Source organism: Harpia harpyja, chromosome 2 (assembly GCF_026419915.1).
Source record: "Harpia harpyja isolate bHarHar1 chromosome 2, bHarHar1 primary haplotype, whole genome shotgun sequence".
Classification (NCBI taxonomy): domain Eukaryota; kingdom Metazoa; phylum Chordata; class Aves; order Accipitriformes; family Accipitridae; genus Harpia; species Harpia harpyja.
Window position 1 is genome coordinate 57,264,342 of NC_068941.1, and position 27,662 is coordinate 57,292,003.

The 27,662-nt window shown below is 34.5% G+C and overlaps 1 protein-coding gene across 1 annotated transcript in view; it reads right to left on the minus strand.

Annotated features, from left to right (window-relative positions):
* Nucleotides 1–481: 481 nt before the first annotated feature.
* Nucleotides 482–27,662, minus strand: part of TUSC3 (tumor suppressor candidate 3) — a 135,455-nt gene continuing 108,274 nt past the window's right edge. Inside the window, exons 7-10 of the mRNA XM_052779978.1 lie at nt 25,517–25,580; nt 11,490–11,564; nt 9,020–9,110; nt 482–777 (exon numbers count right to left, since the gene is read on the minus strand). Coding sequence (XP_052635938.1) covers nt 762–777; nt 9,020–9,110; nt 11,490–11,564; nt 25,517–25,580 — 246 coding nt within the window. The 3' untranslated portion in view covers nt 482–761. The remainder of the gene's footprint in view (nt 778–9,019; nt 9,111–11,489; nt 11,565–25,516; nt 25,581–27,662) is intronic.

A 27,662-nucleotide genomic window follows, 5' to 3' on the forward strand; every position in this document is an offset into this window, starting at 1 on the left:
ATATTGTTGCCTCCCATCCTCTGATTTTACCACCACAGAGTCAGCTTAAAAGGATCTGAGTGCTGACTGATCTAAGCCTCCTTGCCTTTAAGATTCCACAAACTATTTTGAATTCCATCCTCTGGCATGAAAGAGAGATGAACTGGCAATGTATGTGCTCCGAATACTGCAGAGCCAGGAAAAGAAATCCAGGATGAAAATATGTAGAATATAATTTTATATTAATGGCTCAACATGTTTGAGATGATCAGAGACTACATATACATATACTGTTTCAAAACAAAGTCGTGGCAAGGTGCATATAGTCATTAAATTATAGTTTCCACCATGGTATTTCTCTTAACAGTAATTGAAGAACCAATGATATTTTGTTCAGCTCTAAAACACATCTCAAAACCTTGTAACAAACTTCAGGTGAAAAGTCTTGGCAATACCCTTTGGATTCATGTACTAAAGTTAATGACAAAGACTTAAACAGAAGCCCATTATAATGAAATTTATTTAAATTCTTGAGCACACTATATTCATAACTTTTTAGCACTTCCCAATGAGGTGTTTACTGTATTTTACTGTATGTTTCTATAAATTATGCATTCATTGCATAAAACTGCATTTGTGTCTCTAACAGCATACTATATAAATTATCACAAAAACAGGTGAACCAACAAAAGATTCTTGAACACATGTAACATTGGTGGGCAGATAATATCAGTAATAGCTTATCTTCATGGTAAGCAGCTCTAAATGAATCCCTCTTGAATTCATTTAATTAAGAAGCTGAAAAGAAAGAAAACAAGATTAAATGCTGAAAAATGCATATAAAACATAGCATCACAATTATTTGAAAAGAATAAACACAGAATTCAAAACATTCATTTGAAAAGTCATTTGACATTTGTGTAATAATCTCTGAAGTTTTTATATCCCATTTAGTAATTACTAAACAAGCATGAAAGTTATCAAATAAAACTTGAGTGACTGAAACTTAAATTTGCCTATTTAAAAAAATTAAAAAGCAAAATGCACTTCAAACATCTGTTCCCTTTAATCAAGTTCTGCATCTGCTCTTACTATTTAAAGGGAGAACTACCTCTCCCAGGATGCTTCCGATTTATTTAAAACATTCTTTTCCTGTTGAAGTTGCTCCAGAGTGGGGAAGGTATAGAGAACTTGGCAAGGCTCTGTAGGGTTGCAGACTCTTAAATTCTTAATATTTTAATAGATGAAGAAGTTTCAGATGACATTCCTGTTTCTTTACTCCTGGAATGAAACTTTGTATTTTTAAAAACGTAGACTTACATTGCATATCACACCTTTCTAAGTACTTTACCAAAGAACTGTTATCTCGTAAATTGGGAAATTGGAACACAGAAAGACTTGTGCATGACTGTAGACTGAGTTAACTGTACAAACACAAAGACAATGAACTACTGAATGGAAGGGTTTCTTCACTGACTCTAGCTTCACATGGAAGATCTTTCATCTCCTTATAGATATGCAGTGTGCTCTAGCATACATGTTGTAGTAATTTCATCAGTTTTCCATTCATGGCATAATTAATTAATCATTACAAAACATAAATACAAGTGCCATAAGCTTAAAAGACTGTGTCGGTATAAAGATGTTTCCTGCTGCAAAAAGCTGACAAGCTCATTAGGCAAGACATACAAACCAAGGCAAAACAGATGGCAACTGGCTGGGTGCTGGAGGGTGAAGTGATTATTGAAAGGGAAAAGCTAGCAAGAACAACTGCATGAAGAGGTGAAGCGTAGGGTGCTGTGGAATAATTGCTAGAGGTGACTTATTGATATGTCCCCCTCTTAAGGGAAGGTAAACCTCCAGGGTGGAATGCAGTGGATATGCAAGGAATCTGTTCCATAATAATTCCCTAAGCAACATAACCTTAGATGTTAGCAACACCAAGGGAGCTAGGGTCAGCACACCAAAGAAAGAGAAGCAACACAGAGGGTGGAGCGGAGTGGAGATGCTGCAGCCAGGCTCTGTGATATCATCACAGGGATAGGGAGCTGGAACTACTGGAACAAGAATGGAAGGTCCCTGCATTGAGTCCACTGAAGCAAGGAGGTGACACAATGGAGTTCTGTCAACGCTATTGCCTTACTTCTGATTTATAGTGTAAGTGCTCAGTTCTGGAGTAGTGACATGCTAAATCATGTTCTCTGGGTGACCTTTGCTCATTATAATCTCATTATAATACCAAAACACACCTCCATCCCCAAAACTACCTGCCTCTAGGGTGTGACCACCCCTCACTGAGCACGCGCTCTGAATTTTCTCTAGCATATACCTTTTCTGAAAAATCTAGAATGACAAATTGGACAACATGTGTTGGGATAGATCTCTAAAAAGAAACCATGTCCCCTTATGCAAAGCAGGGGAAAGCAGAACAGGAAAGGCTGGCCAAACTGTGCCCTTCCAGACATTAACCAGCAGGAAATGGGTAGAATAGGTTGGAGAAAATGGTAAACTGTAAGACTTGCAGGAAGGCCACAACAGCAAAAAGAGGCATTCTTAATGGTGGTAATCACAGAAGGAAAGCTCTACTCATAGAAGAGCATGCAAACTGTTTGCCACAGGAAGAAGTAGTATACACAATTTGCCACAATGTAATTTGCCACATTAAGAGAAGTAGTATAGAAAATGCTAAATGTTAGATGCTTTGTTTTGACAACTGTTTATTATTGTTCTCCCATCTTTTAAAATAATCCTGATTTCTGCCATTTTGAAGAAAATAGCTGATTTTGCTGAGCACTATAGACCTGAATGTGAATGCTGGTGTTTATCAGAAGTAGATTTACCAGTTCATAAACTTTATGCATGAAATCAACATGGAAGATCTGAACAGTTGTTTGTACTACTCACATTTATTTATAAATTTAATTTTATATGCTGCAAATACTATTTGTTCTACTTACTAATATTTTAACAGTATATCTCCAAGAAATAACTATTCCATTTTATTCACTTGCATTTAATTTCAATTGCTCAATATTATACAGGATTTCTTTAGTGAAACTAATTTAATTACAATGAGGGTAGACATTTCTTATATCGTGTATATAGTGAATACAAGGAATTTTCAAGCTCTGGGCATCTTGCAATTTGTCTGTTCTTGTTGCATTGACTGTTTTTCTCTAAGCACTGAATGAATACTTCATGTCTGACTTAACATTTATGTTTTTTTGATGAAAATAAGGCATCTTTTATTTATCATGCTTTCTTGCAGCTTAGTTCATTTTCTCTGCTAGTCAATACAGAATATATATTTTCCATTCCACCAATACAGAGTTCAGCAAGCTGATTATTTTTTATGGTTTAATTAAAAAGTCTCCACATTACCCTTTTCAATAATACCCAAATACAATGGCTATAAAGGATAATCTGATAATGAAACACTCAGCTGCAGGTATGAAAAAATTCTTTAAAAAGCTACTTAATGTAAGCTGGTTAATGAAAACTTATATCATAACTTTGAATTTTCAGGTGTTCACATCATTTAAATTCAGATTAAAACAACAGCAAACGATAAAATGTAGACTTGAAAGGACAACTGGAAGTGTCAACAATAATGAAACCATGCTAAAAGTCTCATCCAGAAAACAGCAGAAAAGACAACACAGGGCATTTAATAAGTTTCAGCCAAAGCTAAAAAAAAAAAAAAAAAAAGAGAAACTTTTTTTAAGATCAGTAAACAGTGGATAAGACTTTTGTCTGTCTGTCCTCTTGAAGAAACTAGTGTTACAAATATTTACATTCCTAACATTCCCAGCAATACAATACTGTGCTAGTGTGCTGATGTCTTCTGTTTTGTTCTTACTATCCTTCCTCATTCTTTTTAATATTCTGTGTGCTTTTTGGACAGAAACTGCCTAAAGTGAGGTTTCCAGAGAGCCCTCCAAGCTCTTTCCTGACTAGCAAAGCTAACTTAGAGTTCGTGTTTTTGTCTTATAGTTAAGAATAGTATCTCTGTCATTCCCATGTGTATTAGTTGACAGATAAAATTCTGTGTTGATATAATGAAATTATATTGCTCAACCACCGAGTATTTGATACTTAATATATCACTTACTCACTTTAAATATTGGGGTGAGAAGGCTTCCAAAAGAGATTGTCTCAGATATATATTAACACTCTTGTCTTACCCAGAAAGCATTATAAAGGGGAAAACGTTCAACGGTATAAAACAAAATTATTGTATTATCTTTCAACAGTTAATGACAGCAATTAAAATGAAAGTTTTAGCAAAATGAAAAATTTCATCTAGTTCCCATAAAAAAAGTGGATTAATACAGGCATGAAAAAGCCCTGCCATGGTAAAAATGGCTCTAGCAGAGAGATTTGTTACATGCTATCTCATCCATCACGATTTTGTTCGCTCAGTAAGTAACCTTCATTATGACCTCCATTTTGCATCACCTCTCCCCTTCCAAAGCTTTATTGTATAAGGGTATTTTAGCGGCATATTAATTAAACCATTTTTTCCCCAACCCTAGCCTTCAAGAAGAAAATTCTGTGGAAGGAAGAACCAAAAACTTAACTGGAAAGTGTCTGAAGTGGATGAAAAAAAATGTAAACAAAATGTTACTCTCCCTTCCTACATACATACCCTCTAAAGAGCACACTTACAGACCTGTGGACTTATCTAGCACTCCTCTGGACACTTTTCTGTTTGTCACAAATTAATAATGACAATGGCATTAGCAGGGTCAAAGAAATAACAGCATTCCCAGTACTTTTATTTATGCACATTAGAAAGGAAATAACAGTCTTTCTCCAGTTTTTAACTCCTGTTTATCCACCTCTGTTTTGATTTATCTTCACTACATAGAGGTCACTGGCGAGAAAGAGGATGCACAGCAGGATGTGCTACTTTTTTATTGATGCATGCTGCTTCATAGAGGACTTACTTGGTTGTTCGGTGACAGAGAACAGAAACAATTTACTATATTTGATTTTTTTTTTTTTTAAAGTAGGACAGTGAAGTTGATGCTTCAGATCTTGCATATGGCATTAAAACAATTTCAGTTTTCTTTAATTGTTGCTTTAGGCATGCCAACATAAACATTCTTTCTTTTTTCGGCCAGATCATTAGTATGCGTTGTTGTTAGTATTGTTAAAGGCAAAGCTTTACTAGCCTGAGGACAATTTATCACATAAAGATTGATAGTTTCAAGGTGAAATCTACAACCAGTGAAAGTAAAAAGACAGACATATTTCACATTTAAGATATATCTACACTGGCATCAATTGATGAGACATGGAAGTCCTTAGAAGATCCTAAGGAATTCAGATAAAAAGATTAATGTATATCAGCATATATAAGTGAAGTTAAAATGCAGGATATTAAGTTAAAGGGGGAACGAGAAAATAACAGAGTTTATATACTTGGTCCTCCTTAGTGTTTTGCATGTTCACTTAATTAAAATTCAGAACAACTATGCACATAAACCAAAAAGGCTTTTTTAAGAAACACTATGGCATTGTCATGAAGATGACATGGTTGAGATCACTGAAGTATCAAAGAATCAATAGTATGTTTATTTAAAATAATGCAACAGAAAATGGGGTCAGAGCTACCCAAGAGACCAACAGAAACCTCAAAGATTTAACATTGGAAAGGACCAGATAAGTAAATTATACATTTGGGAAACTAGCAAACGAAATTTGATAATAGCAAAGCAAAAGGATCAGTTCTAGTGACGGTTTACAGTAATTCTACATTGAGTGAGGATTTAAGATTGTATGATTAATTTATTGCCATGAAAAAATGAAGAATCTAGGACAGTCCAAGTAAGCCTGTAAGATCTTGCTTAATTCTGCAGGAGCAGTAACATTATAAAAAAACCAAAGAAAACTGCATAACACTTAGCCAGCTATTAAATGTTTCTCATGTACTTATGCATCCACAGGGTTCATTCTTTTATGAATTTACTTGATTGGTGTTACTAAGTTGTGATATTGAATCTACTTAGCTCCTTAAGACAGAGTTAGGTTTATAGATGTAATAATTCCTTCACAGTAATGACATGATGCAGCACTATCTCATTTTAACAAGATTGTGATGAATCATTCTTTTCAGCACTATGCTGGATTTCTTCTCTTTCTTCACCAGCTTTAACATACTAACAGGTGCATTTCTCTTCCACATGCATTGCATATCAAATTAAATTTCTTAAAATTAAACTTTTAATAGAATTCAGAAGTTCTCTTTCTCTTCCTTTTCACCCTACCCGATTCTTGATGTCCTTTATTCTTAGCTTGGATACGAACAGAGGAGTACAAAATCTACATAGTACAAAATCCAACTTCTGCTAGACACTCCAAAGAAAAGATGTCTGATATTTCACTAAATACAGGTTCAATTGTGGGGAAAAAAAAAAACTTAAAAAAAAAAATCCATCCCACCCAAAATTTACAGCAAACAGATTAGCGAGAAAAGAGGGAAAAGCCCTACATTACTTAAATTCTTAAAGCTTACAATATCTGATACTACAAGATATGTAGTAGACCTGAGCAATTAGGTCTGCAATAACATCAATGGTATTGTGTAGGCATGCCAACTCAGAGCATACTAATGTTCACAAGGTACTGTTCAACCTCAGACATCCTAGGTATCATACAGCAGTCAAAAAACCCTAATGCAAACACTCACAAAAGTCATGCAAGGTCTGGAAATTGGCACAGCCATATAAGCATGTTATTAATAGGTGATAAGAACATTCCTAAGATGAAAGAGCTAAAAATGAAACTAGTACAACTGTCAGGTGTTCTTTAATAGCTGTTAAATCACATGGCAAGGAACACAACAACAGCAACTGCTTTTTCCTTTTAGTAAACTTGTTATGAGAAGATGCCAGTGAGCTCAGGCCGTGGGTTGACATTCTTTGGGAGTGCATCTCAAGTGAGCTTACGAGCTGCAGATCAAGCTCATAATTCCTTCTTCATTTAAGTTTAAGACTTAACCACTTAACTGGAAGTAAGAATATCTCACACTTAGGAAAACTGGATCCTGTCTTTTACCTCAAGTCAGTCGAGCTAGAAGGTAGTCTCCAGAGATGATGCTGAGAGGCTGTACAGACTATCCCAGATGGCAAACTACTAACTCCATACTAGTGAAATCTTGCAATATGATACTACTGGGCCCTTTAGAGACCTCTTTCCTTAGCAGAAATGAGTAAAAAGCAGGAGCACATCTTCTGTGCATATTGCAAGGGGAAGAGTTTCCTTGTCTTGAGTATGATGTTATTAAATGCTAGAACTAATCTGAGGTGATCTAAACTAAATGTCAATTAATCTGTATAAAGAGACCAAGCTCAGTAAACAAGAAAATAGTTCTAAAGTCTCGCAGCAGAACCTAATAGAAAAATTTTATGTATTAGCTCAAATGTTAGATCTAAGTTGGCTTCGCAAGGCTGGATCCTTACTAGTGGAACATAACACAGAATATAAAGCTAGATGCTGCACTAATCGCAAGACCTAGTCATAGAAATCAAAGTATCTGAGAAAAACTGTAGAAGTATTTCTCATATGATTCTTTAACAATGGCTGTAAAAACAATAGAACTGTTAACATTAATACAGTTCTTTTGTTCTCTACTTATTTCAAAATATAACTTTCTGAATCTGTTGTACTAATGTTTCCCTTACATATGTATTAGTCGACATTTCATCATGCCAGATCTTTCAGCAAAATGTTACTATGTCTACATTGCAACACACATGCCATCCACTTACTCTTCCATACATGGTAAGAGTAATGTAGACTAATATTCTGTAAAGGATTAGTCTACTAGTTTATAGAAATTAATGTCACTGGAAATAAGGAAATTCTCATCTTTTTAAATGCACTGTGGCCAACTAGAGGGGGGAAAACAGCGCTCATGCATATTATCTCTATTGTTAAAGCCTGGCATAGCATGTTAAGACTATGTCAAGTGTACACATATATAAATATTTATATACATATGTATATATATAGATCTCTGCTGAACTGAAGAGTGAAGCAATGGGAAGAACAGCATCATTTCAAATAGGATCAAAAGTCAATGGAACAAAATTACTAATCCTGGAGAACAAAACAACAGGAAAAGGACTCTTCCTCATTAAAAATATTTAGTCATCTTACAAAACAAAGCTTTGGGAGAGAAAAATTAACAGGTGTCTGTTTTGTTCGACAAACTTAGTGACTCAGGAAATGTCACTGTATTGCTTTTACCTCAGTAGCCTGGTCCATCATTACTACAGCACTGAAGATTTGCTTAATTGCACCTTTCCTTTTCCCCTACCTAGGCTTTTTCATGTACATCTGAAAATGGTACCAGGATCACAAGAAAATACTATGGGCCATCTGCTCCTGACAGGCTACTAAAAAAATATACAGCAGAACAGCAAGAAGAGGTGAATCAGAAGTCCAGACTACCTCTGTAGGTGACCTTCCAGCTGAAAGCATCCACCTACAAAAGGTAAGAACTGCATTTTCTTTCCTATTTTTCTACTTTTTCTGCTTTTCAGACAAATTATAACTATTTAATTGACAGCTGTACATATAATTAAGAAAGACTGTAAGCCTTTCTTTCCTCTCTGGTGTAGCTGACAAAAGAAGAGGGTACTTTCAGTGATAAATCATACCTTAGCACTGTACACTGGTTTGGTGGTTTTGTGCCTTTCTTATGTACATCTTAGTTATAAAGATGCACAAATAAATATCTAATAAAGGTTTATAAACTCAAGCATACGTTTTCTTTTGCATTTTTCATGGGGCACTGTGTATACCACGTCTGTGCTCAAACCCATTTAACTGGTCTGCATTAACAGTCATGTTAACAACATTAGCTTTCCAGCCCTTTTTTGGTTTGCTTGAATTAATCACTATTCTTCCTTCTTCTTCCAGCTCCCATAAACTTCAGTGGTAAAAATTAAAAATCGTTTACCTGAAAGCCATTCTTAAACTTATACAAAGCTATTAAAATCTATAAGATGAGAATGTAATGAGAGATTACCTGTATGGGTAGCCATGGTATTTGGAGCGAAATATCGACAAGAGGAAGCTGAAGAAAAAGACCACCAGACCAAGGCCTACCAGGCATATTACTGGAAAGAAAAGAACTTTGTTTATTAGCACATAAAAGATTTAAAACTGGAATCTCTACAAAGAATATTATTTATGTCCATCATTTATGGAGAATTTTGACACAATTAAATAAAAAAATGTTACTGCCTTGACTACTGATGCCCACTATCTTCTGAAAGGATTTCAAACACATATGGAAATAATATTTATGGTTATTAAGAAAAAATAACTTGTCAGTGTGAATGTATTTTCAAGAAAAAAGAGCAGTAATTTGCAACTCAAATGTATATGGATGCAAACACCTTACTGCTGATAACGGATTTAATAACCCTGTAAATTCTATATGTCAAGCAATATGATTTCAGGTATTTGCTTGTTCTTTCTGGAAAGAAAATTACATTTAGAAAAATATCCCTTGACTAATGGAATCATATTCTCTCTAGTCCACCATCTAAGGCTGAAGTAACTGCAAAGGCAGTTTAGTAACTACTTTATCTAGTTCTTAGTGGCTGAAACATTTCACTGTTGTAAGTTCCAAGGCTGATAGCCAAATCACTTTTTACTCTGAACTTGATAGCAATATAAATCTTTAGGTTTTGAAGATAAATAACAATGACGCAGACCTTCCGATAGCATCCAGATGCAAGTGCTTTGACCCTTTTCAGGCAAAGAATGAATTAGCAAAGTAAATGCTTAAATTAAATTAAAGTTTGGAACGCCAATTGGCATCCTGTGTAATAATAGCATAAAACATTTTTGATCATGATAGCTTGCTCAATTGCGTGTAAATAAATAAAAAGAAAAGGCAACATGTTAGAAGCTGATGCATATAATTGAGATGCAACTCATCTGCGTTAGATAATGTTTCGGTTCTACCAAGCTACTTTGATTTTAAAAGCTTCTCTTCTTATACTATTCCTACTTTAGCCAAACTTTTGCTATTTAATTGCAATATTCATGCTTCAAAAGTTTGCTGGCTTTGAGCGAAGGATGAGCAACCATGAAGCCGAGGAAACTGACAATGATGCATTTTTTCATTAAAACTGACCATGTGGAAACTGACATACGTCAATTGAAATATAAAATTTCTGCAGTTATTTTGAGAAAACTAGCCATGTACAAATCTTATAAACACACTTCATTATAAAGAAATCACCACTCACAAATATGATTTCAAAGCATGGATGAATAAATTGCAAAGAATGAACAGTGCAAGGCAGGTACACGGAAAGCATTCACATAATGGCCACAAGCAGAAGAGAGTCTGAATTTGTACTGCAGCCCACTGTTATTTCACTGTGTCCATGTTCACAGACCCAGACCTCAGTTGTGATCTAAGATCACATTCCAATTAAATTCATGTCACTGTCTCTTTTGACATCAGTATTAAAGCTAGGTACCGTAAAAGATATTCAGAATTAAATTATACATCTACAGCTCATTGAAGACGATCCTCAAATCACTATAGATTAGAGATCTCTAGCCAACATTCAACCAGCTATTATCTAGAATTATAGAATGCTTGTATAGAAAATAGTTGGCCAGCCCTATCTGCAATACAGTGTATTACATAGAATAAGCTAAAGAACTGATCTAGAAAGAAAGAGGAAGCAGCGTAGGAAGTCTGGTATCTTTCAAAGGTCTTCAACACCTTATACAAGAAAAAGAATAAGTGGCAGGGGATATGAAAAAAACATATTATAAAAGGTACAAAGGCAGATGGGCATACTCGTTTTGACCTATGTCATACTCAGTAAAAGTTTGCTCGACATAACAGGAAGTTTAAATCTGGATAAAATAATTTCATGTTGTGTGTTTATGCAATTAATTGCCAAAATATCTTGCAAATATTCTGAATGAAAACAACATTCAGAAAAACATAAAACTTGCAATTCAGGCTAAGAATCTTTAGACATTACAGATGAAGATGTGTTCTGTACTATACCTCCTGTTGGGCTTTCACCTTCTTCTGGAGACATGATACTGGCAAAGCATACCAAGTAAAAGAATTTTCACACTCCTTTGGATGCCGTCATCTTAAGCATCTTAACTGCCTAAATTCACTTTGAAAACAATGTTTTGAAACTCTTGTTCTTTATGTCGCTGACTTCCAATATAATACAAGAGCCAAAAAGCACTTATGCAGTACTACATTGTGGAGATACTGTGTCAAGCTGTACCTTAGCTGAGTATGCTTAAAAGGTTTTTTTTACTGTTACAACTTCATGTGAATGCAGTTTTATCAACAGAATTTTTATACTCTCCTCTTCTCCACCCCACAAAGGGTAAAAATTCATTCAAGGTAGAGACCTTCTGAAAACTTAATCAGATATTCATTTGTAATTTCTCACTGTCTTCTAATTGTCTAAACATTGTCTTAGTTGTACTAAATAACTTACTTCTCCTTTTTCCAACATCCCCTTTGGAGGTAGCAGCTTCATTCAGGAGTACCATTCCCATGGTGATAGCAGCATCTGTATCGCCATTGTCAAGGAAAACAGCAGATGTGTAGATACCTCAGAAAGCCACAAAGGTACATCTACGAACTAAAGCTTTCAAGTTCATAAAATGAAAGAAAGTATTTATATATAAAACTGTATATCACCATCTGTACTGTACCAATACACTCACCTGTGGCAAAAATGTGTAGTAAGATCTTCCCTTGTGCATTCTAGATAAAAAAGGAAAGAAGGTTCAAAAAGCTTTAAAAAACAAATCATCAAGTAGGACACAGAAATTTTGGACAGTTATGGAAATAGCTATTCCCCAATATCTTACAATATTCTGTGTATTGGTAGGAAAGGATTTTAAAAAATGAAAACTGTAAGAACCAGAAATCATTCAGTGTTATTGCAGACAATTCCTTGGTTATTTGATGCAAACTGAAGCAGTTAGACTGCTTTATCTTCCTCTGCTTTTAGATAAGACGTTAGCTCCCTCTTTAGTGTCATATTGCTTAATAGTTTAGCAGAGAAACATCTCAGAGGCAAAGTCCTCAGTCACTTTCAGTGTTTTATTGTCTCATTATAACTGTTACAAATGTGAACAAGTACATAATGATAAAACAATTTAACTAATTTAGCAAGATCTTAAACCATTCACTTAACTGTTTATTTGAAACCGCATAAACAAAAAGGAACAGTTACTACCGTGCATAACATCTGTTCTAAAGAGGAGGCATGCCTGAATGCCATACTGAAGCAGGAATGCATCATGGGAGCTATATCTTGCAATTTCAGGAAATATGAACTTCACCAGAGTTAACTGATTCTTGAATAAGGTTGGATTTTTAAACATTACTTACCCCAGGGCTAGGTAGCAGGATGACTACAAACTTTAAGAATGACAAGATGTTTCTGTTTACACACAGAGATTAACTCATGGGAGATGCTTCAAACATGCTACACCCATAAACAATACCTGCATCCTGTAACAGAATACTTGCACTAATCCTATCAATGTTCATATTAACATTTTTCATGTTAGAAATGTTTAAAATGAGACCAAAATGCTCAAAGACATGTGAAATTTCAGTTATACAATTTCAGTAAAGCTGAGCCTGAGTAAAAGGATTTAGAAATGTCAATGCCAACATCACCATACTTCATCAGAGATTAGCAGCCTGATTCAGGTTTGAGACTTCCAAATTTCATATACATAGAATGAGAAAAGTCAAATGAAGAATAACAGGATTAAAAAAAGCAAACACTGGTGGTCAAAGGAGGCAGATGCCAATAGGCGACATCAAGGAAACATTAGTTTTAACACCACCTCTTTGATATAGACATATACCTACAGTCCTAAATTAGACACTAATTAGAAACACACTAGTAGCCCAAATTACTTTCTCACACCTGCACAAGGTATAAGGCATAGGGTCACTCTTATGAATAAATGGTTATATTCAAGTCTTCCAGAAGCTTATTACTGGATTTGACAAAATATTAAAAAAAAAATATTTGCAAAATATTTTGCAAAAAACCAACCTTGGAATCCATGAGACTATGCAAATTGGAAGGGAAGGCCAAAATTACTTAGTAAAAACTTTGCCTGTTAAGATTCAGATTCATGAACCTAAGAGACTGGAAATCTCCTGTGCTACTGCTATGCTTCAAGTAAGAAAAAGAATTGGAAAGAATGCCATGAGAATCATTTAGTTCTTTGCTTTCAAAAGTTACAAAAGCATAAAAATGAATTTATTGATTAAGCTGCAAAAAGAAGGGCTGAGGAAAAAAATTCCACATATATTTCTACCCTATTGAGGAAAGCCCCTAATGTAGCATTATCTAGTAACTTTATTTTACCAATCCCTCACTTAGATTTATAATAGTGGTTTTGTTCTTAGTTTAACTGAGTCATGGGAGAAAAACAGCCCCAAGATGTCAGGGTAACTCACTAGACCCTCTCAAGGAAGTGCTACTTTTTGTAAAGGTTTTGGACTGCCTTGTGAATGGAATTTATTTGCTTGATTATCTCATGCAGTATTGCACATAATGTGGTCCTTTGCTATTTCCTTTACCTGGTTGCTTCTGAGAAACAAACCAACCAACCACAAGCTAAAAAGCTGTTTGGTAGACAACAATTCTGTAACTTAGTTCCTATTTTCTTACCAGACCATGAGTTTAATTCACTTTTCATACCAGCAGGAATAACAGCCTCACAAAAGTAACTGCTCTGCAACTGAGTGTTTTAGATCTGTAACCAGCTGAACTGTGCTGGTTTTTTTCCCTCTTTTGGAGTCTCACATCATTACCCCTAAATCTTCCCTCACATTGTCACTATTTTTGCTTCAGTTGTTGCCTTCTAACTTTAGTCATCATTGTTGAGCTTTCAGCCTCACTAGTTGCCTTTTAGCTTCAATGATATCAGCTTCATAACTTCACACTCTTAACACTGAGCATCTCACTTGCCTCAGCTCTGTGATGTTGAAGTAAATATTCGGTCTTACTGAGCTGTGATTTCAATGCAATAATTAGCTTTTAACCACAGAATATGTAGCTTAAGTTGGTTTTTTTGCTCCTGTTTCTAACATTGTACATTATGTCTTTACATTATTTTGATATTCTACAAAAGAAAGCAACAGTCCTAGCTCTGAAAGTAATGTTTTACAGTATCATATTTCTCTAGCAGTGTAGAATGCAAAATTTTAGCAAGTGGTTACTTGGACAGTTTTCCATCTGAAAAAAATGAGATGGTATCAAAAGATGTACTGATTTTCTAATTGCTCTTTATCTCCCTCACTATGCATTACGAAAAGAAGAGGGGAATGTGGTGCTCAGATAAACCATGGCTAGCAAATGTTTTAAATTCAGATGCTCATGTTTTCTGATAAATGTATCCCTCTGTAGCAATTTTTTCTCTGTGTAAATCCAGCTGTATGTCTTCTCAAATTTGGAATAATTTCACTTTTACATATGAAACTTCTGCTGCTCCTTTTCCCAGCTGGTACATGCTTTTCTTAGAAATTGACAAAATACATTAGTGCTTTTGAAAATTTTCTGAATGTTTTGATACATCAAGAACAGTTTTAAAGTAGGATGAAAAAGACAGTGATCATCAAAATTCTTGAGATTATTCAGAAAATGATCAGCCGTAATAAAGCATAATATTTAGCCCTGCAAAAGTCAAGATGCCTGATCGGAAGTATTAAAAAAACCCAAGACACCAAACCCAAACCCAAACCAAAACAAAGAAGATTGGATCAATAAACTCTAGAATGATAGATACCTTACAAAATGAAATTGATTACTAGTATATTTTGGATAATTTTTGTTAGCATACTTTAATAGAAAATTTAATCACTCTTAATTCCAGCCAGAATACCCAAAAGGAAGAAAACCTGATAGTTCATAAGTTTATTGTGATATATAATTTATATCTTTACTTCACAAATTTAGTCCTAATTAGTAGTGAGTAGGGAATAAAAGAAGGAGAGAAAACAGGTTGACTAACACTTGATTACTTTTGTGAAAAAGTTTTGTGGTCTCATTCATATTCTGCTGGATTTCTGCCAAGAGTACAAAATCCGGCATTAGCATTATACACATAAAGAAACAATTATCTTTTAGTTGCAGATCATGCAGTTGCTTAATAACATGAGCAAGAAAAATAGAGAACAAAATATTTGTCCACTCAAGTCTGTGCTCAGTTTACTGTTAACTAAAATGGGGATAGATTATCACACAAACTTTAAAACCTTCTGGTTCACTTTATCATACATGGAACAAAGAAAAGCACATATATCTTTCATGAAGGAGTAATATGATCAATGGGAAAATCTATGGTGTTTTTTCTTCTCTCTCTTTTTTTTAGGGTTTTTTTTTGGCTGAGGTGTGATAATTAGAACAGGAGAAATTCTTTGCTGGCCCCTTACGAGGGGGGCATATTTTGCTGAGAGAGATACTTGTCTTAACTTTTCATACTAATACTTAAAGGTCTGAAATACCTGCTATAATTTCAGAAATACTGACCACATTATAGGTTGTTTATCTGAACCATTTCCATGTGGATTTAACTTACAACCTACATTTGAAAAATGCAAGCATAACATGCATTCTAGTCATTCTATTTGGGAAATATTCTTCAGCTACATGCAGTTCTTGAAAACAAGGTATTAGCCACTTTTCCCAGCTCGAGAATCCGATTTTTTTTATCACAGGTTGAAGAAATTAATGCAGACAAAACATATGGTTCTGCAATGAAACATGGTTTCTTTCAAGACATTGTTGCTCCGGTTCAGAAAGAATTCTAATATTCCACTTACACTATTCAAGGTGCAATCAATTCTCAATTAGACCATAACCATCCCAGTGGATGATTCAACAGGCCTTGAGGTCTGAGGAAGGAGACAGGTTTAAGATACCAATCACTGTATGTTTCATCTCAGTGAAGAAGGATGACTCCTAACGCAGAACTTGAAAAAGTGGAGCACAGACTGAAAATTATTTATTTGAATATGAATTTAATTTAAGCATGAATTGTACACAATCAAGATGTACTTCAGTATTTTTGAATTGTCTGAAATCTAGTTGTACTGATACTCACAATAATCCTGAACATTCTTTCAGCTTAAAACCTTCTGGCTTCAGCTAGACCAAATGGCTTTTCAAGAATTTTAGGAATTATTACACAAGTTGGCACTGGAGTTCCCCTCAACTCCTTGAAATATGCAACTCACAACAGTGAAGTAGCTGGAAGTTTGCATTTCAACCATTTAAATGCCAATCAAACGACACCACTTTCCTTTTTGATGTTTTTTCATCATTTTAACAGAGCAAAGAATCAATTTGATACTAATACAGAATCTCCTGTAGTGAAAAAGTTTATTATTCATTTTATTAGCTTCAATTTATGAAACTGTCTTTCCAATCCACAGATAATCTGATGGAACCGTCCCTCTTGTGATGCTCTTAGACACTTCAGAATGGAAAGGTCATGTAAAAGTTTCAGGAGAAGAGAAAGACTCTGGAATCCATTTTACTGCAACTAATCCAACTGCAACAAAGTAGCATATACCTGTCTAAGTTTGTGCTAAATCACTAATCAAACATTCAGGGAGTTTCAGCCTGATTTACATCCTAATTACTCATATTGGTGTCATCTTTTAGGATCACTTAAAACTAACTCTGGAGAGATGATTTTTACACATATTATTTATGACCTTTTTGGTTTTGTAAATTACATCTGATGGAGGTTCAGAGTTAGTCCTGTCCATCCAGCAAATTCTTATAGTATGGTTTGCCACTGTACAAAATAAATATTTTTTTCTAACCTTATTTGCATTTTATAATTTGTCTCTACAAATTTTCTTGCCTAGAGACATACAAATCACAGAACTATACACATCTCCAGAACAGGTAGATGTATAACAGTACTTTAGTTTCCTTCATGTTAAGCATACCAGAGATTAAAATAATTGAATGAATTTTTCTTAATAGTTTCCCTTCTTAACTTTTAAACACAGATACATTGCCTAAAACAAACTCTGAGCTATTTATAAGTATTTATGATGCTATATCATTTTCTCTCAGTATCCTAACACTTTATGCCAAACATATACCTTATTTTCAAGCACTATTTCAAACACTAGACTTCATGTGTTGTCTCATGTTTGTTAGTACACACTTGATCATTCAGCATGTACACACACCATCTCTCTTGCTTTCTCTAAGCACCTATAAATCTTTTTAAGACTATCACACATTCTTTTTCTATATCATAAATCATCATCAATATGACTCTAAACTGGCATTATACTTTCCTTCATTGTTAAAGACCCGTGCAGTATCTTAATAGACACAGTTTATTCTTAGCTGAATGCACTTGAGGAATATTCAATTTAGTAAAAGCTATCTGTGGATCCAAAAGGTAAAACATTTAACTTTGGACTATGTTTCTGCATCTTTTAGCCACTCAGACAAATATGTTTCTTAACAATTAAAATAACCATTCAAATTATTAATTGATGCCTAAAGAAACCCTTAAAAATGCTGTTGTCTTCAAACTGCAGTCAGTGAACGCCTCTTGGTCTGTGGACTAGTGGTCAGGTATTTGCAAAAGGCAAATAAAAATGGGGCAATTGCCAGAACAGCCAACAGCTAAATTTGCTTTGCAGGGTCTGCACTTCCATTGGAAAATTTCAGAGCCAGAAATTGAAAATTATTGAAAATCACTGAACTAGAGAGTTGATAATTTCATACAGAGGCCAGATGCCATATTTGAAGGTAATTCACCAAATCCAGTATCACTCATTTAGCTGATGGAAGAGAATTATGTTGTATGTTGTATTGACAAATGCCCAGGTGTAAATTTAAGGTCTCTGCATATCTCTCTGACATCTAAGAGACTTTAGTATCTTTCTTAAAAGGTCATATTATGAATTATTTTAAGGTCAAGCAGTAGGAGAATGAGGTAATAGAAGGAAATTTCTTGATTTTTCTAGCTATCATCTCCTTATACTTTGTTATGGTTAGGAGGAGTCAGGCAGACTCCAGAAGAGCCAGAAGAGCCTACAAGGTTAACAGACAGTATTGGTGGACAAGCAAGTAAAGAATAGAAAACGTGCAGTATGTTTTGCTGCTTTGGATATTGATTTCCATAGTTAATTAAGAAGCATATTTAAATATGATATAATTTTGTGCTTTTAGTTCTATCTTTTTCCACAGTGGTGTTCTTCCCTTTTTTCTTATCCTTAAGATCAAACATACAAAAACCTTATCTCACTTCTTTAGTTGTCATCATCATTCACTTTTACATAATCTCTGGGGAACACAATTTGATTCCATTATGCACGACTGATAGTCTTACTACCAAGAGCTAAATGAGTATTGTTCTACTGACTTTGACTCAAAATTTCAGGTTCTTATGCCCAGTGACTTTGCATGAGCCCTACTGGCACACAGAAAGACATCTCCCATTTAAATTCATTCTGTGGTTAAGCTTCCTTATACCAAAGAGGCACTTAATACACTTCATTTAAATTCACTCTGTAGGACAGGAAGTGTCCTTCATAACAGGTGTAATTTTAATGTTACAGAAAAGATTTGTCCTTTTCTTTGTAACCAATCAAATTTCTTTTTCCTTCTCAGTCAACATCTCATCCACCTACACAGCTGTCACATTAAACTCTGCCTTAGGAATTCAAATTAACAAACTGAAAAGACATTTCCATTTTTACTTAGGTACATGTGTTTTATCAGCATCAAAGTTAACTAAGTTTAATATTAATAATGAGGAAAATTACCAGGTTAATAGTAACTGCTAATTCCTATAATAATGGTTAAGATTTACCTCCTGCACAACAAATAATTTGCTTAATAACTGAAACTCTTTTGATAATGAAAATATTTACTGTAACTTTTAAACTTACTCCATATAATAAGGATTCATTGTTACTGCTAAAGGAAAAAAAATGTGACACATTACATTCAAATCAGTTTTATTTCTCCAGGGAATGGCATAAAAACTTGATCAAAATGGATGTTCATTAGAAGTACTGATTAGTGTCTACCAAAGGGAGAAATGAAAGAATTGAAGAAATCTTTCAACTTCAACACAGCCTATCCAACCTTACTTTTCCTTATCTTTCTTGCTGTACCTTCACACCCAGAACTATATTTACAGCTCAACACTGCATGCTCCAATGGCTGTTCAGTTTACTATACTCAACATACTCTATCTATATTCAACTATAGTTAATTACAACAGTAATACTGATTGTGCAGTTTACTTCACATTGTTCCTCTTAGAAAATGACAGCTCTTAATTCCACAGTTAGTTTTCTTCTGTCTCTGTCCTCTTAATAAGTCTATCCTCCCTAACTCTACCAACAATACTTCAATACTCTTGTCTAGTTCCTCCTCCTTATCTTTCCAAGAATGTCAAACTACCCTGCACTTTTTTTCTTTTAATAAATACCTGATTATTTCCGCTGACTCTTATTATCTATGACCCCATTTCTGTCAGTAAAGGGTTGCAAGAATAGATACCAGCAGCCTGGAACCTCTTCTGCATGAGGAAATAGTAGAAATTTTCAACTTGGAAAGGAGGAAAGAAAGAGAAATCTATATGGCGAATTCTATAAAGCCCCAAATAGATGGAAAAAGGAAAAAAAAAAAAAAAAAAAACGGACTACGTCCCATGACTTATTAAAGTCACAGAATACAGTTATCATGCAAATTATAGACTAAAAAAACATCCTAAAGGAGTAACTTCTGCATACTACATGAAGTTAACACTGAAAATTCATTGTTACAGAATGTTGTGCCATAATTAATTCAAAAAAGGATTAAAAAGAAATAAGAATGCATTCATCAGTGGCTAGGAGCTATAATATTCTGTATGCCTGAGCTGGCTCAAAAATCCCTAAATCATTGATTATGGTTGGATGTTTTGTTTTGCACAGTCCTTCTCTAACTCTCTTCTTAACAGTCATTGCTGCACTTATACACATGGATGTAAACTGTGATGATAACTTGAGAAGATGCTAAACTTTATTGTTAAATCATGTGTTTAGATATATGCTCTTCCTCTGTAGTAGAATTAGTTATGTAGCCAACAAATAGATTGTCTTACCAGGATTACTCATGTGAATAAAGTTATTAATCTGTGAAAATTATGCAGTCTTAGGGTCCTCAGAGATATTCAAACTCTTCAGAAGCAAAAACCTTGCATTACAGTCTGCACAATGTCTAGCATGTTGATAGCTCCACATTAAGTTACTGCTTTCATATCCATTTAATGAAAAAAGACTTTTTTTTAAATAAAATCTATTCCATGCTCTTATTTTAAATAATTTTTGTTTGTGCAGTCTGCCACATTTATTCTACAGCAGCTATAGGTCCATTTCCTTGATGACTTTTTGTCGTGGTTTACTTTTTACTTTTACTTGATAACTTTTCTACTTCAAAGGGAAGTCCCGATATTGATATAATCCTACATAACCCCCCAAATTATTATGTGTGTAAATTACACCCAGTTGCTTGAAGCAGTGATCATCAGGCTGATGTGGGGATAAATACTATCATATATTGAATAAACCTGCCTTCACAATTGCAAATGATAACAAGGTTCTGTTGCTCCTGGGAAGGAAATCAAAGTTGGTCAATTTCAAAGAAAACTGAAAGCAGATATTTAAAAGACCAGTGTATCTTTATGGATGATTAAATGCAGCCTCAAATTATATTTATACCTAACTGTTATTCAGTATTACTTTTTCTCTAGAAATAAATACTAAAGCATGCTCTCTGTGCCAAAAAAAAATAATTAACTCCCCCCTCCTGCCAATCTACGGCTAGGAAGGATCTGTAAAATAGCATGAATAAAAGTAAACTTTGCCTTTTGTTTTCTTCCTAGGCAATAAAAAAGCTAAACCATAATGGATCTCATTATTCCACCCCATGGAACGTTCTCTTCATTTTTGAATGAAAACATCACTGAAGACTCCACTAATTCTACAAGGCTGGCAAAAAATCCAAAGGGAAGCCAAAACCTTATGACAAACAAAACTGTTATACACAACAGCACGAGCCATGAATTGCAGCTTGGGAGGTTCAGACTGGATGTTAGGAACAACTTCACTTCTGTAACTGCCCAGAAAAACTATGCAATCCCCATCCTTGGAGTTTTTAAACACTTGCACTAGACAAAGACATGGAAGACCAGATCCAGTGTTGGGGATAATCCTGCTTTAAGAGGAAGACTGGAGTATGTGATCTTCAGAGGTCCCTTTCAACCAACATTTATTTGATTTCCATGATTATTTCTTGAAGTTAACTCCCCAAGACAAGAGCAAGGGAAGCCAAATAACAACAAAACTGAGTAACAGTCATGTTGTCAGCATAACATAAAGTCCTCAAAGTTTCAGACTAGTAATAGCCTGAAAGTCACAGAAATGTATAATATAACATATCCAACCATATTCTTTCACTGTTCTCTGCTAGGGTGCTCACCCACAAGGACTTTTACTAGCTCGGGCACAGTTTTGGATGTCAGCTCTACGTATTTGCTCCATACCTGAGACAGCAGCCTCTTTCCTGAGCACCATCTGAGTGACTGAGCAGGCAACAGTGTGCGTGCAGCAAAGCTTATCAACTCTGGATCAGCTTGAGCACTGGCAACCGGGTACTTTGTACTGCATTCCTACTAATAGGAAAATTGTATTGGGATACCAAGACAACTCTGTGGATTTGGATATATTACAGTTTAGATAGATGAGATTTCTGTCTTGGCAGGGTAGAGTTAAACTGTTGTGGACTACAATGCTCTTGGAACAAGAACAAAGGCAGTGATGCCATGCTGTGCTGGAGTTTGACTGGAGTTACCTCTGTACTCAGAGACAGCCCGGTGTCTCCACATGCTCTGGACCACACAACCGTTTCACCTCAAACACTGCAGTCTAGAACTAGCTTGGGCAAGTGAGTCTGAAAGATCTATAAATCCTTATTTCATAACGTAAAAAGAATATCAGAATTATGGGGGCTACTTCTCACACGAAGGACCGTTTCTCATTTTTTAAAAGCCTATTCAAATTTTTATTCACTATTCTGCAGCCTGGAATTCAACAAGGTCTATGTCAAAATATAGTGATTTTTTTTTCTTAAATTTCTAAAAGGAAACTTTGCCCAAGGTATAAGATACTATGGACTTGGTAACATGGCCCCCATCAACCACCTCTAAGGAGCCTCAGAATGAATCAGAACCCAGTTTGGGACTTTGGAAATGAAATAATGCCTCCTTGTTCTGAGGTACTTGCTTAGCGTGATTTTTTTAATGTCTTCAGAAAGTGTTAAATCTAACCCATTTCAGCTAGTCTGATCTGCTGCTAAATGCAATATCAGTATTTTGGCTGTTAGAAAACATATCACAGAAATAAAATTAAGTACAAAAATAATCAAAATGCCCTTTTTTTTTTTTTTTTTAGAAGTGTTTTACTGATATAACATTGTACGTGCTGTATTATTACAATGACTTCCATTGTGTTACTACTAAGATGTTGTAAATATCTGTTAGGACTAAAACTACTTGTTTATAATATTATTAAAATTTTGGACATACATCTAGTATGTAATCAGGAACATCGTATATATTTTACTGAATTTAATTTTGCTTTATAATATAATTGAAACAGAATATCTGACATCTTCACAAGTCCTTCTTACCCATGTCCTAATTATGTAGCTACAGCTCTGGAAAAAACAGCAGATCTTTATATGGAAACCTTCTAGCAGACTGGGTAGAATCACTATCTAAAAGCAAGTATAGAAATGCAATGGAAATTCATATTTTCTCATCAGAGGTATTAAATACTCACTTTATAGAGAAACACAACATTGCATTTCAACATCTAGCAAGAAGTGACAACCTTGTCCGTGTTCTTACTACTACAAAGCGAAAAGAAGCAACCAAATGAAGTAGGTACATTACCAGGATAGTAATGTCTTGTTTTAAAATTCAATGCATCTTTTAAACTTTAAAGGATAAAGTGAATGTACTACTGTTTATCAATCTGGCATACTTTTTTCTAATTCCCACATCTTCTATCAACATTTCCTGAATAAATAAATAATGAAGAAACAATGAAGCAGCTAAAAATTACTATCAACATTGAAAGGATAAAGAAATATTAATTCTTTCATGCATAACTGTTAAAATCTGTCAAGATTTCATGTCACTTGTGAAATATGTGTGTGACCAAAAACTCAGCTCAATAGTATTGAGCCATGAAATGAAACCTTAGAGAATTCTTTTTGCAAGTGGCAATGAACAACCTCACTGAAAGGATTCTTTCAGCCAGCTGCTTTAATGCAGTTAGCCAACTTCCCAGTTTAAAGAGAGTCTTTGCCAACAAAAAGATATCACTTTCATGCCTGAGTCAGACAAACAAAATATGTCATGAACAAAAGTTTTATTTATTTTTAATCTCAGCTGGGGTTTAGGTTTAGTTTTCCAATTTTCAAGCAGCCAACAGGATTTGTTTTAGGTAACAGATTTGTTTAAATTGTGGCAGTTCAGGAAAAGCAAAAAACTTTAAAAAATAAATTGTGGCTATACAAAAGAAAGCAAAAAGATGATACTATATAAGATGAATACTATCTATTATTCAAGAAACTTTTGATCTGAAATATAATAGCTGGTTTTGTGTACTTTTTAAAAAATGTAGCAATTAAATTAATAATCACTGAGTTTTGACTTGACAGTTTTCAGGTAAAGCTATTTATCTTTAACTCTCTCTTCCCAAGAAAAAGTGCCCAAATTTAGAAATAATGAACAAACAAATGTGCTTCCAAAACTTTAATGAATACAATGTGATTTTGACACAACATTAAACAGGGTATGATATAAAACTTGGAGAACTGACAGAATCACAGAATGGTTGAGATTGGAAAAGACCTCTTGAGATCATCTAATCCAACCCCTCTGCTTAAGCAACCTGCTAGAGCAAGTTGTCCAGAACCGTGTCCAGTCAGGTTTTGAATATCTTCACAGATGGAGACTCTACAGCCCCTCTGGGCAACCTGTTCCAGAGTTTGACCACCCTCACAATAAGAAGCGTCTTCTTGTCTTCAGACTGAACTTCCTTTTTTTTTCAATTTGGGCCCACTGCCTCTTGTCCTGTCAGAGGGCACTACTAAGAAAGTTTGTCTCCTTGATTTCTTCCCATCAGGTATCTATACACATGGATAAGATCCCCCTGAGTCTTCTCTCCTTCAGGTTAAACAGTTCCAGCTCTCTCAGACTTTCCTTACATGAGAGATACTCCAGTCCCTTAAACATCTTTGTGGCCCCTTGCTGGACTTGCTCAAGTATGTCTGCATCCTTCCTGTACTGGGGGGCCCAGAACTGGACACACTATTCTAGTTCAATAGGGAATATTGCATTTACTCTGCAAAATATGATCATAACTTTGAAATTAATTTTGCAATGGCTATCTACAGAGCAAATAAGGTTTCACAGGTAGCAAAATTGTTGTGAGGTAAATGAATGTAATGAAGCAAGAAGATATAATGATGGTGTTCTCTTTGGATAGTAAATGCCAAAGACGAAGGTAGATAGGGAAGCCAGAGGAAGGGCATGATCTAAGCCAACATAACCTCAGGGAGACAAGAAGGGAGTAACTATGATCATCAAACTCCGAAATCTGGCCATTACTTCAAATTGGGAAATGTTGTTTTCTTGCTCTTGTTCTCCTTACAGGAATGTATCTGTGACAGGATGACTTTATTTTAATAGCGGTTAAAGTTGACTACATTTTTTGTTTAATGAGCAAAGCTGATTAGAAGCAGGGTTTAAAGAAACCAGATAGTATATGAGTTTTTCTTATAGATTATTAAGACATATTCACAAAAAAATTAATTTCACTTGCTCTGACTCAGAAAGAATGAAAGAGTAAAAGTAGGTCTCAGAGTCTTTCTGTGAGGAATTGATGTCAGAACAAATGGAACTGGGTTATTTGTTTCAAGAAGTAGTAGTAAACTGTGTAGATTAGGTGGGGAAAAAAAAAAAACAAACCCAAAGATTATGCAGATCATCTTCATGAATCATTAGTAGATTTCAGTATGCTTTCCTTGTCAGTTAAAAGAAATAAAATAATATTTAATATCAAATTTTTAACCTTTATCATAAAGAGTGAAAAAGAGAAGAAAATTAGTTTCTGCTACTGAAAAGACAACATTGAAAGGAAAAATATTAAGATTAGTAATTAGCCATGAGTGTAACATAGGAGATAACAAGGTATGTATTAGTGAAAAGCAATGTCAGCTTTACTTGGCAGTAAATAGCAACAACATAGAATATTTATTTAAACATATAGTAAGTAAGCCAAAATACAATACCTGCTCAATGATATTCACCGGCAGAGCAATTTCATTTAAAGGCACACTGTGCCTCAGCTTGCTTTACTTCTATTCATCACCAGTTTGAAGGATACTCAGCAGAAGAATAATATGCGATTCTGCAACAAACTGAGCCTGACTGCTTCCATGTATGTAACTCTGTAAAATAAAAATGAAAAACAATCCTCTTTACAACAAAGAAATTCACTTACAATGGCACAAGGGGATATATGAGGATCAAAATAAAACCTGTTTTGCAGAAAAATACAGACAGCAACAGCTACAGGTGAACAGCACAGTTTATGTATGTATGTTTAGTAAAAAGGAGTGTTAAACCCAGCATATTTAGGCAAAGCACATATATACAGTGAATGTAATGTTTCATACACAAGTGCATTATGCTGGACTCTTTTTCACGCTGCTGCCAGTGTGGAATAAAGAACATGCATTTATTTGCTCAGGAAATACAATTTTTGAGAAGGGAGGTGATGAAATCAAGGACATGCCTCAGCATGGTTTTGACAAAACGTAAAACGGAACCTTGCCTTTAAAAAAATCAGTCTATTTTAGTCTTACTCAGATTGAGTGAAGTTTCTTCATACAAAGTCTATTCCATCTTTCTCCATGAAGGTACAATTGTGTCCATAAAAAATCCTAATGCATACAATGTCTTGTTTATATAGAATTGTAGTAAATGCAATCACAGATGTTAATACTAAATGTAAACCTAACATAGTCTACTTTTTTTCCACAAAATAATTATTGTTAATGGGCTCATTTTGTATGTTTATTATTAAGAACATATAGCATATTATTCAGAAGTTGTGTTTATCATTAACAATCTATGATAGCAGAAAAGGAAGCAAAAATTTGAAGGACTGCAAACATGCAAAAAATGAGGGACATTCTCTCTCTTCTACTACATCAGTTACAAACATTAAGTATAGCTTGTCATACTATTCTATGTGAAATTAAATATATCCATGTTCTCAAAGTATTATTTGTATGTATTCTTGTTAGGCATAGATGCAATTTTCACCCCAATTAAATAGAAAGAAAAATGCTCATTCCTATTAAAGTAAAGAAAAAGGAAAATTTTTGCCCTCCGTACAGATTCAGTGTTTTGTTAGTTTGTTTATTTTTTAACTTATACATTTTGCTTTAATTCATTTTACTCCGAATAATTCTGCCTGAATGGCATCCTTGTCAAGATTCAGAACAATTCCGATTTGAAATACTCTGATGCTTCAGCATACAAAAGAATGCTTTCATCTGCACTGGTTAAATTCTGGTTGATGGACTGTCAAAACATGCAGTCCACAAGATATGATAAAGTTCTTACTCAGTGGATGGTTATCTACTGTTTTCAAAATTCAATTATATTATGCTTATTCAAATAACCAATTCAAAGCTAAACCAGGCAAGAACTTCATGTATTGAAAGATACCATCTCTCAAAGAAGACATCTTTTTTCTTTAACAAGATGAAAATCACTGATCTCATAAGAATATCTCATTGCAGTATGATATGACAATGAGCCAATCTGTATTTCTTGATTTTTTTCAGGGCTCCTTATAAATCTCACAAAAGCTATACACACACACACATATATATGTATAAAACAAAGGAAGGAAATAGGAATATTTCACATTAACAAAAATTAATGATGAAGTTAAAATGCTTAATAGATTGTGTACTCTGACTCATTTGTGACAACACTCCTGCAAATAGTGACCCTCTGTCATTATTCCTCATGCAGCTAAAGCAATATATATACACATAGGCATACATAGACACTTGTAGGATCTGGATTCAAGTGTACCTAACAGATGGTAAACATCTATTTCTTTTTACAGTCATAGCACCAAGGTATAGCATAAAGCTTACAATAATTACAATACACACTGTATTTGTTAATACAATGTGAACTAAAATAAAAACCGAGCCTTTCATCAGAAAAGTGTAACAGGGTCTAGTAGCGCTATTTAGTTATTCAGTACCTATATGCATTTATACATAATCACAACTACTCTTTCTCTGCACACATGCTAAATTGTATAAAAATGAACATTGGGAACTAAAGAAATACAGTCTGTGTTGAAGAGCAACTTTATTATCACCAATTAATAAAACTGGTTGTCACATGACTCCTAAGACTACAAATGCCTTCTGTATTTGTAAAACATTTAGATGAGAGATGTCATTTTTATTGATATGCTTTATACTTTGTTAAATTATTTT